This window comes from Molothrus aeneus, chromosome 7 (genome assembly GCF_037042795.1).
Source record: "Molothrus aeneus isolate 106 chromosome 7, BPBGC_Maene_1.0, whole genome shotgun sequence".
In the NCBI taxonomy this organism is placed as follows: Eukaryota; Metazoa; Chordata; class Aves; order Passeriformes; family Icteridae; genus Molothrus; species Molothrus aeneus.
Genome location: NC_089652.1, coordinates 18776547 through 18796091, shown reverse-complemented (window position 1 = coordinate 18796091; position 19545 = coordinate 18776547). Strand labels below are relative to the sequence as shown.

Sequence of the window (19545 nt, the reverse complement as noted above, 5' to 3'; positions counted from 1 at the left end):
ACAAGTTGCTGAGCTGCATTACGCTGTTTATCCACATTATGCAAATGTAATTAGCTCTCATCAAAATTACATCGCCTCCCACTAAGGGTAACAGTGATCAAATTTAGATTAAATCAGATACAATGGTACAGTACCCTTCCTTTATATGGGGCTACTGAATGAATATTAAATATTACTCACTAAAAGAAAAGAAAATTACTTTTAGGAAACATTCTGCAAAATTACCTGCAATGGCTCCAGCTGCAAGGAGATTAAGCCCTCCCACATGGCCACTTTCATCAGCAAACATCATTTTACTATGAGCATAAACCGGAAAGTAGATTGCAGAAAAGGGAATGTCTCTGAGGAAACATGCTTTGGCACCCTGACACAGAGAAAAGAGACATAATGTAAATAAATTCTGTAAATAAGGCTAAAATTGATATCCAGCAAGCAGCCTGAGCCCTGAAAGTACAAAGTCATTTGACCTACTACATAAAAAACACAGAAAATAAAATGTCTCAGGAAATAGATGATACAGAGAACTTGAAAATAAGAATAAAGCATATCTAAACTAAGTGTCTGGAATGAGGAAGATTCAAGGTTCATGTATAATTTTGGTAACTTATACATTACACCAATCCTGACATCAGTACATAGGATAAATACTTTTTACACACTATGATTCCAAAGGCAATGAAAGAAGTGACAGAGATCAGTCCTTTTGTCTTTCTGACAACTAGGGAAACAGTAAGGCAGTCCCTGCCAGCCTTTATTCCACCAAACACAAAAGCACTACTAAAAACACCAGTGAGCATTATAAGACCTCACCAAAGAAGCTGCACTGGAAGATTAGCAAAAAGAGAAAAAAACACTGCAAATTGGGTACTGTTTAATAAGGAAACACAATGGTCACGAATCTCATCTACCAAATTCAAAACAAAATCTTCAGCTCTAAAAGTAAATGTGCACATTTTTATAGTATTATTGCAGGTCTATGGGCAAATCACATAAAGCAATGTTTTGTAAGTGCACAGCTAATATAACTGCTGAATTTACGTATTACCCCTTGCACTGGCAGAAGATACAGGAAGAAACACTCTTCCTTGTTTAAGGAAACTAATAGCTTCTGCTCCATTACACCTGATCTGTAATGATGGCAGTAAGTATACCTGCAGGGAAGGAATCTGTTGACTAGCATTTTGCTGAAGTACCATACAGAACAGGCTTTTTTCAGTGGAATTTATTGACAAATCCCACCACTTAACTTCTTAAAAATCTGAATCCTACTAAACTTCACTACTGTTTCACTGCCATCAAATTATTAAGACAAAGAGAATATCCTGCTGCAAAGATAACAATAGAGATACAGAGATTCAAAATAAATGTAAGAAAAAATGCACAGGGAAAGCTAAAGAAACTTTTCACAAAACCCCACCAAATGAAATGAGCAGTGCCAGAAGCCAGCAGGTCTGCAATACAGGGCTCCCTGTAGCTTGGCATAAAAGCCCAAAGGATAGAATGGGGGAGTATTTTTTTGTATCCCACTGCCATTAATATAGAAGTGAGTTTTCTTCAGTTTTCCACTGTGGGGCTGCCCTGCAGGAAGAGACTGGTTTTAAATTCAAAAGATGTCTTTGTTTTTAATAGTTTTTGTTTCAACAGTATAGAAGTTTAACATAAAATGATGAAGGCACTCAAAGCAGAAGTACATACCTTATAAAGACCAAGAAAGCCTAAATCTTTTATAACAGAGAGGGCACTGACTCTGGGTCCTGTAGTAATTTCTCCTGCTACCTGCAACCGAATCTTTACAATCTCCAGAGGATTAGTGAAGATGACCTGGGAACCTCCTGCCTGCAAACCCAAAGAAAAAGAAAGTAAATTGCATTGCTAGAGCATGTGGTGACATACTGACTTTTGCAAGGTGATGAATGCCTTCACTTCTCACTGCATTGGCTGATTTTCTCATGTAAAAATATATGAGAGAGATTTAATAAAGCACCTGTCTGGAAGTCAAAAGACCTGGATCAGAAACCATTGGTTTGTAAAAATAGATTTTTACATATATATTTTTATAGCCCCCTGAGGTGAATTAATTCAGTTCATCTCTGCTTTTCTCCTCAACATCACTTTCTAGAAGTCATTGCTGTGTTTAAAAGTCTATCAGATATTACAGGAAATACTAAACTAAAATAATCATTACACTTGTGCTACTAGAGCATCAAATACACTTAAAGACCTTATGTTTATTCAATAATAATCCATCACCAATGTGTAGACATGCTATTTGCATTTAGAAGTGATGCTGTTTAAAAGGTAAATTTGCATTTAATAGTGTAATTTTAAATTATTAGAAAAGGTGTTTGGAGTTTTGTTTAGCAGCCTGTAATAGTCCTAAGTGGAAACAAAATATGAAATTTAAATAGGAAGACTAATATTTCAAAATATGATACTAGATAGAAACAGGAGTCGTATCTTTGAGCTGGGCATGACAGATTTTACTTGAAGGAAATACTCTGTTGGCAGTGTTGAAATTGTCTTGCAGTCTTGCAAACTTCCTGGCAGTAGCGTTGTAAAGCTGCTTCTGACTCTGCACTTTAGCCAAAGACTTTTAAAGACTGTGTCCCAGGTTTGAGAGAGATTCAATCTGACAGTTCAGTTTCAGAGTTTTTCAACCTCTTTAGAATGACATGTTTACATTTCTTCCGGGTTTGCTGTAGGTACTACCATTTACTTCTGAAGAAGTTTGTGGTTCATCACAATCCAGCTATATTTTACTAAGCTTGTTATGCTCCCCTCTTCCTAAGCCACCTTTTTAAATTTAAATATTAAACCCAGTTCCTTAAAAATTGTGGCATATAACCGCTTGAATACAGCCAACTCTAGAAAGCATTCCTTGCACAATATAAAAGCTCCTCTTAATTCTGATCGATTCCTCCAACCCATCAAATTTTAGTGAAGTAAACAGAGGCAGAACATATGCAGTTAAAACTTTTTACCACTTCTAAACTGCCCAAGCAATAAAGTCTTTTTGTGATGCTGGGGGGTTGGGAGGGGGCTGTGCATACGGGGTGTGGTGAAGTCAAGCCACTAGTCTGATACGGCATCTCCTGAAGAACCTGCATGGTGCTCTCTGCTAACTGATTGACAACTGATGAACACTAATCCTTTCTGCATACAGCACAATCTTCCTCTCTGCATCAGCAGGCAGAATAAATGTGAGATTAGCCCTGACGCACAGTTCAGAAGCTGGCAATCTGAATTATTCTAGCCTAGAGACAAAAAAGCATTGCAACCCTCATCAGCTCTTACTGAGAGTGACCCAGCACTTCAGCAGTATCTATGGGCTGGGGGCAAGAAGCATCAACACCTTCACTGACCAAACAGCCCATACTTCACTGAGCCTTTGCTGAGGACTGACAGCGTTTTACTGCAAACCCTGTTTCTCCCTTCACTCAATATTGACTCTGAAAATCATCACTGCAACAGCTTTGCTGAAGTACCTTGACTGAAATAGCAGGAGATCAACTGCTGCTTTTGATTAATTATTTCCATTGTAGTAATTACTGTCTTTACCACTTCCCACTCAAATAATGAGTCTATAGAGTTAAGCTTAATTTTATTCCCTCACTTCTTCAACTCTCTGAAAGCAAATCAAAGCCTATGTTTTTGTGGACATTTGTTGCAATCATCAGGAAGACCACAAGAACTTCCAGACAAGCCAAAGTGATTCCCATCTTCTATGTTCCTTGGACTTACTGCACTGTGTTTACTCAGTTATCTGACACCATTCCTATGTCCAAAGGCATTCTTTAGACTCTCTTTACTTCTCATCTCACCTTTTCCAGTTCATACACACCTATGCATGCAAGATGATATGGCTGTCTTGCTAAGCAAAGTTCCAATCTAAATAAAATTGATAAAATTTGCATCTGGCAAATTCTGATAACCATTTTTTTTTTGTTTGTATTGCATTAAGCATAAAATAAATTTCAAATGTTTACCATTTCCCTGTATCTTTTAAAAATAATTTTGGTGGATAAAATGTTAAGCAGTGTGTTCTCGCTACATAATATAATGGACCACACAAAACATTCAAGTAACTTTAGATTGCAACACTAAGCTAGAAATTCACTCCTTCTAGACAAATACCAGCTACCCACCTATTAAATATGTATTATTTGTTTACATGTATAAGTGAAATTCCATTTTTTGTTTTTAATGTTAAAAATTAGCACACCCTGCAGAGCAGCCAAAATAACTCTTCTTATTTGCCCAACACTCACCACAGAAACACAAATAGGCCAATTTGTAAACATTTCTATTTTCTAACCTGAATTCAATCTTCCTGTAATTAACATTTTCTTCTCCTAGGTGCACAGGTGCCTACCTTTCTGTTAAAATCAGCCATAGCCCTCTTTTGATACAGAAAGCAAAATACACTGAACACAGCACATTTTAATAATTTATTAGCAACACTAATTAGAAATCCAATGTTACAAATTCTATATAGTAAAAATGGAATTATGTACTCCATCAGTATTAGAAGATGATTTGGTGGTCAGGTTATTAAGCAAAATAAAATACAAGGAAAACCCTACACTTATATTATCAGTAGAAACCCCATTAAAACCTCTTTAACTACATCAACACTTTGAACATTGAGTATTTACAGTGCTGACAGACTTCCCAACAGGCAGCTTTCTCCAAAAGAGCTGTAACTACCTAGATACCCACTTAAATAATCCCTATTAGCAGTATGTCCTCGTACCCAAGCCTTGACTTTGGCTGTTTTACTTGGAGCTTGGCAAACTTTTCTGCCCAGCAGTGATTTGATTCACACAAAGAGGAGCACTGCATTCAGTGGAGTGGCACATATGAGTTAGGTCCCTCAACACATCACAAGCACAGGCAGGACAAGCTTTGACTTTAATACAGAACATGTAACACAAGAAAACTCCCTTTTTCACCCTGTGTTTTTTAAAGAATGAATGCAAGGGTGGTTTTTTAGTTTGTCTGTGTTTTCTATTTAAGTAAAAGGTGTGAGAAAGGATGTGTGAGGCAGAGGAGAGTGCTGCCTTGAGGAGGAGAAGAGCACTCTGCAGAAAAGGATGCAGAGGAGAATGACACAAAGGATCTCCAAATAAAAATGAACTGGAAGCATGTAGGTTTGCAGTACAAACCTCCACGCTCCTGTGCAAATCATTAGCAATCAGCATCATTCTTTTTCAAAGTCTCTTACTTCAGCTGTCAGCTCTGTATGTTAAATACATGTGCAAGTGTATATGCACACAGAGGTATACATTGCACTCCCTGAATTGCTTTTGGAGATGGTGCAGTAAATCTAGATTGCTCTCTCATAAATCCTTGCTTCACACATAAATTGCAACAGACACTTTAAAAAAGGTTGACAAATTTGTTTCTGAATGGAGGTTATTCATACACATCAAAAATACCAGTAATAAAAGCTTCTACTTAACCTTAATGTCATGTAAAATAACTCTACAAGGAGCAAATAAAGGAACTAAATCTGACAGCAAAGGTTATGAGAGAAAAGATGTAGTTTGAGATCCCACAGCAAACGCCCCATGACATGCCAAAGGCTGAAGGAAATACACAAATGACCCTGCAACATGAGACCTCTTGCCCTTTCCAATTCCACCCGAGAGGCATATGCTCCAAAGGGGAGAGGCCTACTTCAAGCCCTTCCTTCCTTCCTTTTAGAAACCACCACATCCTGGACCACAGCTATGTCCCAAAGAAGCAGCTAATATAAGATGTTACTTGAAACAGTCTTGTTTAAAAACATCAAAAGAACTTGCATTTCTTTCTCTAGGCAAAGCTGACATGGTTCATGAACCTAGAGTGAGCTTAATGTCTCTTTCATTAAACAATCATTTTCTCCCCGGTTTTAAATGTCCACAATAGAAGTCAAGATAGAGTAGTAAAGTTTAATTCTGCTTCTAACTTATTTTTTTAAAGTATAACAAAAGAAATAACGTATCTTCAGGGTTTTGAAGGAAAAGTAGTCTGTAACTCTGTATTTTTGTTCTTGTTAAACAAAACCATTAACATTTAACATTATTTTTTTCAAACAAAATATTTGACACATTCCTATTTGCCTGATACACCTATATGCATTTTTGTGTGTATGTACATATACATACATACATATATATATATATATATATATGTGCATAAATATAAATATGTAGGAAAATTATTTCTTACAAGTATACCAAAAATATTTGGACTGAATCTTAGATTCAATGTTTATCAAAACTTCAAAATCAGTGGTAATTTTGAATCTCTCTGTGTACGTATGTGCAAACACAAACACACGTCCCAAACTCTAATTATCAATGGATGCATTGCCTACACCTCCAAAGGTTCTCAAGACCCTTTCTGCCTGGCACCCCAAATAATCCTTCTTCCTACAACATAAAGCAAAAACATCTCTCTAATAAAACACAATTCATCCATTCAAAACGTTAAGCACCATGCACAGCATGGGAAGAATCTATTTATTCCCACATAACTCATAGGAATTACAGCCTAAACTCACAGTATCTCTGTCTAGTGTAACAGTAACCATGAATCATTTGCACAGCACTAGGTGTCTGCTTCAGCACTGCTTCCCAAGTGAGGAAAAGCAGCTCCCTAGAGCACCTTGCCCTTCACCATGTACTCACATGGGCCATGCATGTCAGCTCCTCTGGGAAGCACAGTCCATATCAGGCATGGGCTCTCTGCCTCCCAGGCCTCTGTTGGGATAGAGAAAAGCATTGCCAAAGCCTCACTCAGTCTCCCTGCAACTCAAAGCTAATGGGAGCTGAAAACTTCAGGAATGCAGGTTAATCACTGAATTACAACAGAATGTAATTCAATTAATTACAGTAATAGTAGGGAAAGAAATTGTTTGCCCTGAACATGTGTAAATATGGATAGTGCTGTTAATGATTAACAAACCAGCATACTTCAGGCAGGTAGGAAGATGGGATATCAGTTTCATCCATCAGGGACAAGAGCCCTTTCATTGACAGGTACGACCTGACTGCTGTAACTGAGCTGCCCGACGTAGCTGCTCTGCAGTTTTCAAATACAGCTACAGCTTGAGAGCAGCTGGGAATATTTGGGCTCTGACAGAGCAGACCCTGCACTTCCCAGTGACATTTACATTGCCCAGCAGCAGCAGGAAGGTTTAGAGGAGCACAGGGCACGGGCTGCCTGCGGGAGGTCCCTGCCCTGCAGGGAGGAAGGAAAGACAACAGACAGGCAGCTGACCACACGAACAGGCACTGCCTGGGAGGAAGTCTTTGGTAGCTGCTGTGAGAATGACAATGTTTCGCCTTATTGCCAGCACTGCTTTACTCCACAAGCTGACAGAAGCTGAGAATGATTGGAGCCTGAGCAGTAAGATTTTGGCCAAAGTGATTCAGTCTCTCAGCATCAGCATTTCTGAAGGAGGGCCATCCCTTTGCTGGACAGTACAGCACTGCTTCCAGATCCTGCAGAGCTGAGGATACTGGCCAGCCTACACAGGGTCTCTGAACCACTACCGTCTTAATATCAAAGGTTTCACCTGTCCTTGTGTGTGGGTCTTAGAAGACTGTAACGCCTTACATAAGCTTTGATACAGCACTGCCATCCAGAGAGGAGAATTTGCCATGTCTGCTGGAACCTTTCCCAAGCTGCCTCCACTTCCTCACAAGAACTCTTTTGATTGCTGTTTGAGGACTGTGGCACGCACAATGTGCTTTTGTATATCTTGCAAGAGGGAAGGCTTTTAAAAGTATGAAAGGTGTCTGCTGTAAGCTCTGTAAAATAGCTGAAAATATGCCTTGCTCATCTTGCTCATCCACCAGCAGTTCCGTACTAGACATGATCCAAAATTATTCCTGTTAATGAGGAGATAGTTCAACATTATTCCTGTTAATGATGAGATAGTTCAACACTAAACACAGTGAGGGTCAGAGACACTAGTAAGTCCATCTCTGAGAACTACATGTGGGAATAATGCTATTTCTTCTGATATTATGACAAGGTAAAAAAGTATGGTTTTATTTTAGCCTATATTTATTGTATACTATTAGCAAAATACTTAAGTGTTTTAAGTAACAAACAGTAACAAAAAGCCACAAAACCCCAAGCTATCCAAATTTAAATGCTGAAAATAATTTTGGCATATATAAAATCCAAACATTCCCACATTAACCTATCATTTTGTACTAACAGAGAGAGAAGGAAGAGAATAAAGGAAAAATGAAAGGTAGCATCACCCAAACACAAAGCCTTTTGTGCCCCTACTTGTGGCCCTTCCTTGGATGGAATTGTTGGTTGCATCCCATAATATTTTCTAGAAAAAAAAGAACACAGTAACAACAGAAGTGTGACAACCAACATTACTTCCAAGCAAGTCAACACAGAAAAGAGCTGTCAAAATGAGAATGAAAAGGTCTCAGGATGAAAAGAGACTAATGTCTAATTGCCCTGGCTTAGCCAACTGATACTTTCAGACTCTTAACCTTACAGGCTTCCTAACAAAGCTTCTGCTTTTCCAGGAAGAAGTGGAATTGCTAAAATTGAACTAAGCAGCAGCAGAGACAAAAAATTCTTCAGCTGGTAAGACATCAGATGATCCAGAGGAAGCTCAAAGAAACACCCCTCAGGTTGCTAAACTGTGACCAACAGTTCTATAAGTTTGTTTAAAATTCTCCCAGATTGAGTGAGATTAATATTATCTTGAAAAAGGAGACGAAAATACCAGCTCAGACGGTCAGCTAGAAGGTGTTGTGTATGGACAGACTAGAAATCTGGTCATCTTCAAAAAAACACCTAAATCTCTGAAAGCTTACCTGAAACTCAATTTCTCCCCAATTTTTGCATGTTCACTACAGTAAGACAATGAAATTATTTTGAAACAGGAGTACCTAGCAAGTGAAAAAGGCTCTAATATAGATTGAATGTAGTATTATATACTTCAGTACAAAATAATAAAATTATCAGATGTTTGACTTTAATTATGAATTTAAGCACAACCCAACCACAAATGAATTCTACTCTCTATACAGATGACCTGTTTTTGCTTTGTGTTACTGAGCTTTCCAGAAAAAGGTTACTCTTCTGCTAGCTACGCATTAGAGCTGCTTTCTCACATTTCTCAGAAAATAAACTTTGTACACTGACAGGTGAAGACTCAAGCATGTACCAGGCTGCCAAATTCAATCAGGCAGAACTATAAGCAGCCTCCCTTCAGGGCTGTTTCTTTGAATTAAAAGTTTGCAGAGGTCAACAACCTTTCTGCCCCAGGTTTTGTTGTAAGCCAAGGAGGTTTTATACCAGCCTGTCAGCCTACTCAACTGGAAGTCATTAGTGCTCTCTGCTACAAAAGAAACCCAACTCAAGCCCTAAACATATTATAGGGTTAACAACTGTTGGGGAATCCCACAAATGAAATTAGCCAACGTGCAAAACCAAAAGAAATCCAGCATCAATATCAACTCAAACCACTTACAGATTGCGAAAACATCCACTGAATTACAGCCCTCAATTTCAACAAAAACATGGTTTGTTTTTTAACTGTATTTGGATGAGGGATGTAATTAGCATCTGGAGTAACATAGCTGCATTTTATACAAAGTTATTTAAACAGACAATTCACTTGTTTCATGTTACATGAAAGGTAAGGCTATATTGTTCATTTTTTCCATCTTTTCACAACAGTAAAAATTTCACATACAGCAAGTTGAAGAGTGTATTTCTTTTCCTTCTTAAAATCTTCAGCAAGAATTAGATTTCCTTAAAAACCATTCTAGACATCTCCATCCCTCCACTGAAGGAAATTTAATCATGCCTATAATTCATTCTCAAGGAGCACCTGTATCTTCCCAAACTAATGATGAATGGCAACCCAGCAGAACATATGGAAAGAGAGAACAGGACACCCTCTTCTTCAGACTTTGTGCATAAAACCACTGCTGAAACTGAAAGTTATAAACTGGGCCAAAACAAGTTGCTTAAGCACAACTTTCTAAGAGAACTTAATTCAGAAGTATGCTAAGCTTTCGAAACAGAAACAGTACTTTTTTTAGTTCTTTTGACTGGGAGAAAAAAAGAGCACTCCTGCTCAAATTGACAAAGCACACCCATTAACTGTCATTCCAACTATTCTGGACACGACTGAGAATCAATTTTTCCTAGGAATACAGGACAGATACTTACACAGCCTCCAGCAAGGATCTCTGCAGGCAACGGAATGGAACCATCTTTCTTGGTAAATTTGTCTCTGACAAAGTCATTAACCTAATAAAGATACAATATATTACACACTATTTTAAGTTATTCTTCTTCCTTATTAATATATATCAAGTAAATCTGTAGCCATATATGTTAGAATGCTTGTAACTGGTCATCTCTCACACATTTTAGGAAATAAATCCTGTGCATGTTAACAAACAAAAGGATGCCAGGGAGGAAAGAAAAAAAAAAGATACGTACAGTTAGCTTAATAGCCTTTTCTGGAGCAACACCTATCAGCTGTGGTAACAAGCCTATAGAAACAAAGACATCATAAGGCAACATTATCTTCCTAATAGAGAAAATAGTATTTTATCAGTGCTGTACAGAAATGCCTTTCTGCACAGGGACTATCCTTTGAGGTGGATGGCATTTAAGTATGGGATGCTGCTAGAGCACTGCATATCATACCAGTATAATTGTATATTACAATTTCTGTTGAAAATTATAATGAAATGTGTGACCAGATCTGCCTTCCTCAACTAAGTCAAGCCTGATGCTATTGCTGTACAGAAGGAAAAAAGTTTAAGGACCAAACATAAACCTTGGATATGTCTACTACAGAAAAGTTTGTTTGACGTTTTTAGCCCCTTAGCATAATTTTCCCATAAAGTTTCCAATCACTTTTTAAAATGGGATAGTAATTGTGAGATAGACACATGACTATGATAAATTATGAACTCACTTCTACTTGACTCACTAACCTGGGTTTTCTGAAGACTTGAGTCAACTACGGGTAAGAAGATTTTCTCTTGTTCAGTTCAACATGGAAGGATGAACTTCTTTAAACCCTATAACTAATGAGCATTTTTTAATCTTACTGAGAGGAGGGATTAGTGGACAGAAACTGATTTTGGCAAGGCTCCTGGAAAATAGCTACTATGAAAGTGAACTGTCATTTGAAAAACGCACATGCACTTTTCTAGGAACTAATAGGTTTAAGAAAAAAATCAGTAGATGGCAGTCTTAACTTCCAAACATAACACATCATAACAGCATCTGTTATTTTTAAACCCATCTTCTCCGCGGTCGTTTTGGCATAGGTATAGATCATAAAACTTAAAAGAAAGTTATTTTTATTGGATATCACTTCCTAATGTTATTCCATAGTTATGGAATATCATTTTGTCAAAAGTGTTTGCCAATTAACTAACAAAAAAAACCCACAGCAACAAAACTGCACCAATGCCACTTTCCACTATTTGTTAAGTACAGAGAAATCATAGCTAAAAAGTCAAAATTCCCAGAAGTTCTCATTCTGCAGAATTTTTTTACTACTTCGTTAAAAGGAAGTTCAGAACAAAGGTGCCTTAATAGAAAATGCAGCAGTTAATACACACAGTGTAGTGTGTTCTTCCAACACAGTACTTTCTGTGCCATTTACAGACTTACTATGCTGAGGAAAGGTAGCTATTAAACACAAAGAAAGGTTGACAGTAACAAAAAGAAATGGTGCCCTCCCAGCCTGAATTTCCAATCTACCATGAAAAGACAATCCAGTTCTGCAATGCCTATACTTAAAAAAGCCAAAACCACCAGACAAAACACTGCAAGGCAATCCCCCCACTTCCTTTTCTTATGTAGTTGAACTCACTGGGCACACACATTTGGTGTGCCAGAGAACCTGGGACACAGCATGGGCTAGTAGGGACCTGAGAAGAAACTTTATTAATTCTGAAGCTGGATGCCAAGACTCATAAGTGTCTTTATTTTCTTGACCAAAAATCTAAGTTTTTATTTAGAATGATAACATTTCCAGTTTGTGTTCAGTTCTGTTTTTTGAAATAGAGGAAACAACTACATTGTACCATTATATTATGGTATAGATGTATTGTGGTATTACAATGCAATTAGGATAATCCAGCTCAGGAATACAAGAACCCAGTAACAGATCCACAGTAAACTCTGTGTTTCTGCTGTCTAGTTTAACATACTTCCAACAGACCACCTAAATCTCTGAGTCCAAATCTTAGCATCACGCTGACCATTAACTGTAACAGTGTCAAAACAACTACATGAACTTCTTATCCTAAACAATCTTAAAAACAAATATTAAACAGGCTATTAAAAACTTTGGCAAACTGACATTCTTTCAAAGAATACTTTTTTTCAAGTGTAAAACACTGCTTTTAACTCATCAATGGAATCATCCTTGATTCCAAAGTGCTTGAATAAGGTCAGACACAAAAATAAAATAACAAGTTATTTTAAATGCTGCTGTGCAAAAATAGAGTGGGGGTGGGGCAAGAGAAAGAAAACAGTACTGTAGAATCAGTCTCATTTCCTTTTAGGAAAGATTTAACATCAAAAAAAGAAAACAATTTACCAGTAAGACATAATTTACACAGACTACAGCTATTTCATTAACTTTGCACCAACATATTCCTTCCCTTAGTTACTTACTTGCAGAGCAAAATCCTGAAAGACCACAAAACACTCTTTAGCCATTTTAGCTCTTTCACATGTAAAAACTTCTTAGATACTGTCCATAAAGGACACTGCCCAGTGTCTTTACTGCCAGAACACATCACAAAGCAGAACAAAATGCTGTAGCCATCACATGAGTTTGCTGCAGCTAAAGAAGCAGGTGTGCCAATTAATAAATATGTTGCTGATCCCCATGAAAACTGTGAACTTCATAAAGTTATGGAAAATTAGAATTAAAAGTAGTGAATTCAACTAAGTATCTATTCAGAAGGCTGGCAAGCATGTACCCTGTGTGTAAGTCACTTTACCCAAGTGATTAAAACTCAGCCTAATTGATAAAAAGCTGAATTCTTAACCTGTATCTTAGAGTTTTATTCTTTTTCAAAATGACAATTTTCTGAGTTTCACTGATGATATTTTGAAGTAAAACAGGGCAACATAATTCAACAGCAGAATGCAACTTCTGTTCACAAGATAAAATTATAAAACAAGTCCGACTGCCTCCAAAAGTATGAGGCACAAGGTCTTGCATCCACTTTACAGATACATTTCCAGGTTACTGTCTTTTGCCTCTTAAAAAAAATATTTGTTGCAAAACCAATCTTTATTCCTCCGATGATAATTTGCTCCTGATGTCTGACCACAGCCAAAAGTTGCAATCCTCAGTTTGTGAGATTACAATTATATCCTCAACACTTACACCCCAAAAATTAGGTCTTCAAGTTCCTTAAGCAGCAAGGAGCAAATCACTAACAACAAGAAGAAAAAACCCAGTTTTCCCCAGCAATTGTTTATGATGAAGGGTGTGCAATGGAAGAAAAATACTGAGCTCAGAAATGAACGCAAAATTAGACATGATATCAAGTATTCTGATTTTCCCTTAGGAAACCAGCTGTTGAGGTATTAAAATAAAAAAAGGGTGACAGAAAATTACTGACTTTATATATATTTTTTTTTAATTTTAATTCACTTACCTCTGTAAAGACCAAAAAAGCCTTCAAAACGCAAAACCTTTTTAAAGCAGTCAAAGCTGTTTTTATACATCAACTCTCCTACGACTGAACCTGTGGAGCGCTGATTCTGCATACGAGTTTTCACCAGGTCTATGGGATACACTGCAGTAGCACCAACAGCTGCAAGAAAGCATCCAGAGTATTATTTCTGCAACATCATTGCTGGTGTAGTATGTAATTATTGTGATGATTTTCTACAGCATTTATTTAAGCACAAAGAATATATAAGCTGGTAAGACCTCTGGTATGTTGGAGGTAAGAAAGAACAATAATGAAGGTCTAGGAAAAAAGTCTCAAGGAGAATGAATGACACTGTTACATAAAACAAGGTGTGCAGAATGAAGAACACCTATTTGAAATACCACTAACGAAACTTGTTACTAGCATAGTTTCAAAGGACTGTGGAGGGGTTCTAGAATCCAAGTGAAAAGGAAAGAAAGGGAGTAACACAACCAAAATGGTTCCAACATCCAATTTTACACATGTATAACCAAGACATCCACCTTACATGAGATCAAGTAGTCTGGCAAAACAGTTTTAAAGTACCCCAAGCTTGGAAAAAAAAAAAAGAAAGCACAATATTACTCACCTCCAGCAATTGAGCCTAAAGTGAACCTGTAAGCTGACTCAGCTATCTGGAGCCAAATAGGTCTGCCTAATTCTCCAAAAGATTGCTGTGTGAGGGAAAAAGAAATTTTAAAAAAGCTTTAAAATCTGCACAGGAAAACAAAGGCATCTGTGAATTATTTTTACAATGGTACAGAAAGAATCTGATAAAAATTAGTAGCTTTATGTTCAGGAGGAAGAAGAAAAAGCAATTACTAGATAATGTCTATTATGCCTAACGGATGAAGCACATTTTCCAAATACTTCTCCTAAAAAATATTCCTTACATATTCCTAGTTGTGCCAAACCAGTATTCCAGTATGACCAGAACAATGATGCTCAAGAAAAAGGAGACAGAAACAACTCTAAACAACTTTGCTATTTTCTGTTCTGTTGCCTTTGAATTTGTAAGGCATGGAACCCCCTTTTGACTCAACTAAATTCAGTATTTCAAAAGGAATTCACAGAATATCTCACAGACAGGCTCTATCAGCACAGGACATAGTTTAAGATTACATTCCATTAACGCATAGCACAAGTATGAGATTTCATGTCTTCAAAACAGAAGACTTTTCCATGCAGTTGCTAATTTACAGAGCAATGCTGACCTCAATCCTTTCAATTACATACACTATTATAAATGTGTTAAGTATTCTAAATAATACAGTCTGCACAGAAAATATCTGCAGAGACTCATAATTATGTTATTAAATGGCTATTAGAAACAAGGTAAACTGAACTGATTAACAAGACATGTTCACAAACTTGCACGATAAAATATGTAAGATGGGCCAAGGTTTCATCCAAACACAAATAAGACAATTAGAGAGAAACTGATATTATACAGTATAACTTGTCTGGGCTAAGTGGCCAAGATATTAACTGTTAAATTCCATAGCAAAGCAGATACTAAAGTCCACTTTCCAAACACAAATCTGTTTTTCCTAAAAGCACCCTGTACTGTTAGCAGATATGCTTCTGCCAGGACAGCTGGAATGTCCAGAACTCAGATGGATATTAGGAATTTCACAAAGATTACCACACACACACTTCTCAGCTCCCTGTCCATGGCTACCCAGCCAAGGTAGCTCAGCTCACTGGAGCACCACAGAATGTCAGCACCTGCCTCAGCACAGACTGCCCAGGGCTGGTGTTACACTGATGTGCAAAACCCTGCCCACACTGCAAAGGTGTTACACAGTATACACACAACACAGGACAGCAGCCCATGAGGTCAGGATGAGATCACTACCTGTAAAAAACCATGGATTATACTTGATACCCTTTTTCCACAGAATAAAAAGGTACAGCTAAAACCACTTCCCTTCACAAGGCACTCTCCTCCCCCACAATATAGCTTAACAGAGAAGAATAGAGAAATTCTAGGTAGCACTAAAATTACACACTGCACATGCAGACCAGCATAAATAAAGCATAAATCAAATGTACTGCCTTTACAAGCAATAGCAGCAATAAATCCAAAGAATATCCTCATTATTGTAAAACCACTATGCTTTCCTATTAAAAAAAAAAACAAACCCCAAAGGATAAAAAAACCAAAATAACCACGAAAATAAATTATAAAATTCAGATACATTTCTTTTGATTCATGTAAATAAAAGACACATGCAACCTACCCCACAAAAGCCTTAGAAGCAGAACTATTTCTTCATTCCACTGAAATTTTCTCCTAGCTTAGCACACCTGCTGCCTTTCAGCTGGTTTAAGATTATTCTTTTTGCGCGAAGCTTCACACGGTTCTCATCAAAATCCAATCATTCCATTTAGACATTAATCTTAGTGAATGCATCACTGAATGTTAAAAATCAAATACTTTCTGAAGGAAATGTCACTTTTATATTATTAAATAAGTGTTCACAAAGTTTTCAGTTTACTTGTGTGTTCAGATGGATATGTAAATGAATGTAATTAATGCTATAGCTTTCAAATCATGAATATTTATAAAGAGAAAATTACTGTAGCTGTCATCCCCATAGGATATTCAGCTGCTAAGCTTTAAAAAAATCTTACACAATGAAAAAAATTGACAATAAAGTAAACATGGTTGAAAGCAGGCTAATTTTCATTTCTACCAAATCTATACAGAGTGATTTTATGTAAAAATTTAGATTTTTCTTTACAAAGGGATTTTTAAATCATATAAAACTGATTACAGAATTGGTTGCATTTCCCAGGGACAGCTGGACCACACTGAGATGATATTTGCTCTTCATGAACTGATATCTTTCATTTTGTCAATACACTTAATTTACTGTTCACTTAAGATAAGGTCTAATAAAAGATTGTTCCTCATAAACTAAATAAAATGAAATTATTTTGCTTTCTGGTGTCTGGTTTTAACACACAATGTAGAATAAGATGAAAATATAATGTACTACTTCAAGAGTGTGAAAAGAGTATATTCTGTTCTAGTGATGAGGGAATCTCATCAGTGAGCTCATTTTGAAAGGGTGCCAAGCTACAAAGGTAGTTCTGGGAAGTGAAGTAAGTCAGTATTTTGTCCACTCAAAGAGGTGAGTATGAAGAACACATTTATAAGCTTTACGTTTAATATTCATATTTTTTACTACCTGTATTGAGATTGTGTGGCACAGCTGGGGGTGGGGGATACAAGGAGGGCTTTGTGAGAAGCTGCCAGAAGCTTCCCTCATGTCTGACAGAGCCAACAGCACCAGTGGCCAAGGCCAAGTCCATCAGTGGCAGTGGCAGCACCTCTGGGATAATGTATTTAAGAAGGGGGAACAAACCCTGTGCAATGGCAGCTGGTAAGAGGAGAGAGAACACATGAGAGAAACAATTCTGCTGGTACAAAGGTCAGTGAATGAGCAGGAGGAGGTGCTCTTGGCACTGCAGTAGAGGTTCCCCTGCAGAGCCTCTAGGACCCCACACAGGAACAGGGAGATGCATCCCAAGGAGGCTGCAACTGCATGGAGGGCCCATGGGAATGTAAAATTCCTGAAAGACTGCACCACGTGGGAGGGACACACACTGCAGCAGTTTGTAAACAACTGGGCTCCACAGGAAGCACTCACACTGGAGAAGTTCATGGAGGGCTGTGCCCTGTGAAAAGGCTTCTCAGGAGTGAACAAATGTATTCATGGTAAGGAATCCAAGTATCCATACATGCTCATATCTAAACAGGCCATACTGACATCTCATACCTTGTCTAGTCACATACAGTATCTAACAGTCTGCCCCATTTCTATCCTTACAGCAATACACACAGCATGCTCCACTTGGCAGGAATCTGTTTAAAGTGCATTATTCTTATTTTTCATTTGCAAGTATATGCTAACATTCACTCAATTTCAATTTTTTTTTTCTTCTACCCACCTGCCTCTGGAGCTCCGCCAGGTTATAAGGCAATGCACCTTCAGCCAGTGGTGCTATTCTCTCAATATCTGCCAAAGTTAAGCGCCTTTACACAAGGCAGAGAAAAGCAAATTATGGTTAGATAAAGCATCAAACTTATTAAGTACAGTATTCCTGGCCACACCCCACAAACTACATCTGAGTTTAAAAAAAGACACTTGTCATATCTGAATGCAGACCTAAGAAGTCTGCTACACTGCATTAAAGAATGCTTGGAGATGAAGGGAACATGGATTATTCAGAAGCAACTGAAGTTCTTCAGTACTAGTAATAAGGAATATAATACACAAAAGATACCATTTCTAGCTATTTCTGTGTAAGATTTTGCATGCATTAAAGATCCATGCAAAACATCAACCAGTGCATTTTGTAGCCTTTTGGGAATATTGTATTTTTCTACTTCATATGTATACCTATAATACAACAATTAATAATTGTGCTTGACATGCACAATTCACTTACAAAACCCATGGACACAACAAAATCAGTTTACATTGAACAAATTACGGTAACAAACACAAAACCCTTTAAAACTAGGACAAAAGTAAGAGGTCACACAGAAAACACAAAAATCATGATTGCAAAATGATAAAATTCATTATAATGTTACCCAGTAACACTGTATAAGTCTGTAAGTTGGTAGAGAATATCTATTTCCAGTGGTGTAATTTGTCCAAAGTGGATTGCAGAGTGTGTAAATTCCTCTGGATTTAAAAGGGAAAGAGAAATACAACATTTGTATTATTTGTCAAATCTCTTCTTTGAATCCTTTCAAATAACTTTAAAAAAAATGAAGTCTATCACCAAGAAGCAAGATCCATAATGCAAAGGGAAAGGGTATCTTTAGAACATCTATCCTAAAACAGGCCTTCCCAAGACACACCATGTCTGACTCCACAACTCTGACTTATGGTAAATATTCACCAAAGATAACAAAAATCCTCAAATTAGCAAGCTTAATAAAACAACACCTACAATTTGTGATTCTTGCTTCTGAACTTCTGCAAAACAGAATATAACAGAAAAGTGGTCCATTATTCACAGCTTTAAGGGCAACTGACTCATCTACTCCCACCCTGTCCAGAGTTCTTCCTCTCATAGCTCTGAGGGACTCCAAGCTTAGATATTCATCTGGCCAAATTACACAATATGTTTATGACATAATTGGCAAGTTGCAGTTAACAAGTCTGAGCAGAGAAAACACAGCAGCCTTTTTTTCTCTGTACAAATCCAAGCAAGATGTATTTATGCATCTGTACCAAAACACATTGCTAGGCAATTTGTTAGGACAATTTGGAGGATGAGAAGAGCCCTTTTATGTTTTTCTTTAGGGAAAAATATGCAGAGCATATGAATATGTGCTAAACAAAGAAGAAAATTTGGCATGCTTTTTATCACACAGTGCTTTGGCTGGTCCTATCCATACAGGTAGTAAAACTGGTGATAAAATCTGCCATAAAATGACTTCAAAAGCACTCTGCTTATGTCTGTGACAAGACTGAAATACAGCAACCTTTCACATGCACAGGGATTTGTTAAATACTAACTGGCATCATCTACATATAAAACCACTCAGATTTTCAAACTTAACCCACTCCACCACATTCCCCGGTAACTTCCTATCTCTAAGCAACAATGCATCTCTTTCAAGGAGCTGTAAAATCCTCAGTGTCATACTGACTTGCACTTACTCATTCAAACAATAACTCCTGCCAGAATCTTCTCTTTAATGAGCTAACTGAAAATACTTACTAATCTGTGAGGATGAAAATCACCCACAGCTAAAAAGAACACTTTCCCAGTGGCCATAAACTGACTTCTGACTCAC

General features: G+C 37.3%; 1 protein-coding gene across 1 annotated transcript in view; it reads right to left on the bottom strand.

Annotated features, from left to right (window-relative positions):
- The window catches only part of SLC25A12 (solute carrier family 25 member 12), a 45049-nt gene that overhangs the window by 3561 nt on the left and 21943 nt on the right, over positions 1-19545 (bottom strand). The window contains exons 8-15 of the mRNA XM_066553992.1: positions 18328-18421; positions 17679-17763; positions 14308-14392; positions 13680-13838; positions 10480-10532; positions 10204-10284; positions 1696-1836; positions 226-364 (exon numbers count right to left, since the gene is read on the bottom strand). Of these exons, the coding sequence (XP_066410089.1) occupies positions 226-364; positions 1696-1836; positions 10204-10284; positions 10480-10532; positions 13680-13838; positions 14308-14392; positions 17679-17763; positions 18328-18421 (837 nt within the window). The remainder of the gene's footprint in view (positions 1-225; positions 365-1695; positions 1837-10203; positions 10285-10479; positions 10533-13679; positions 13839-14307; positions 14393-17678; positions 17764-18327; positions 18422-19545) is intronic.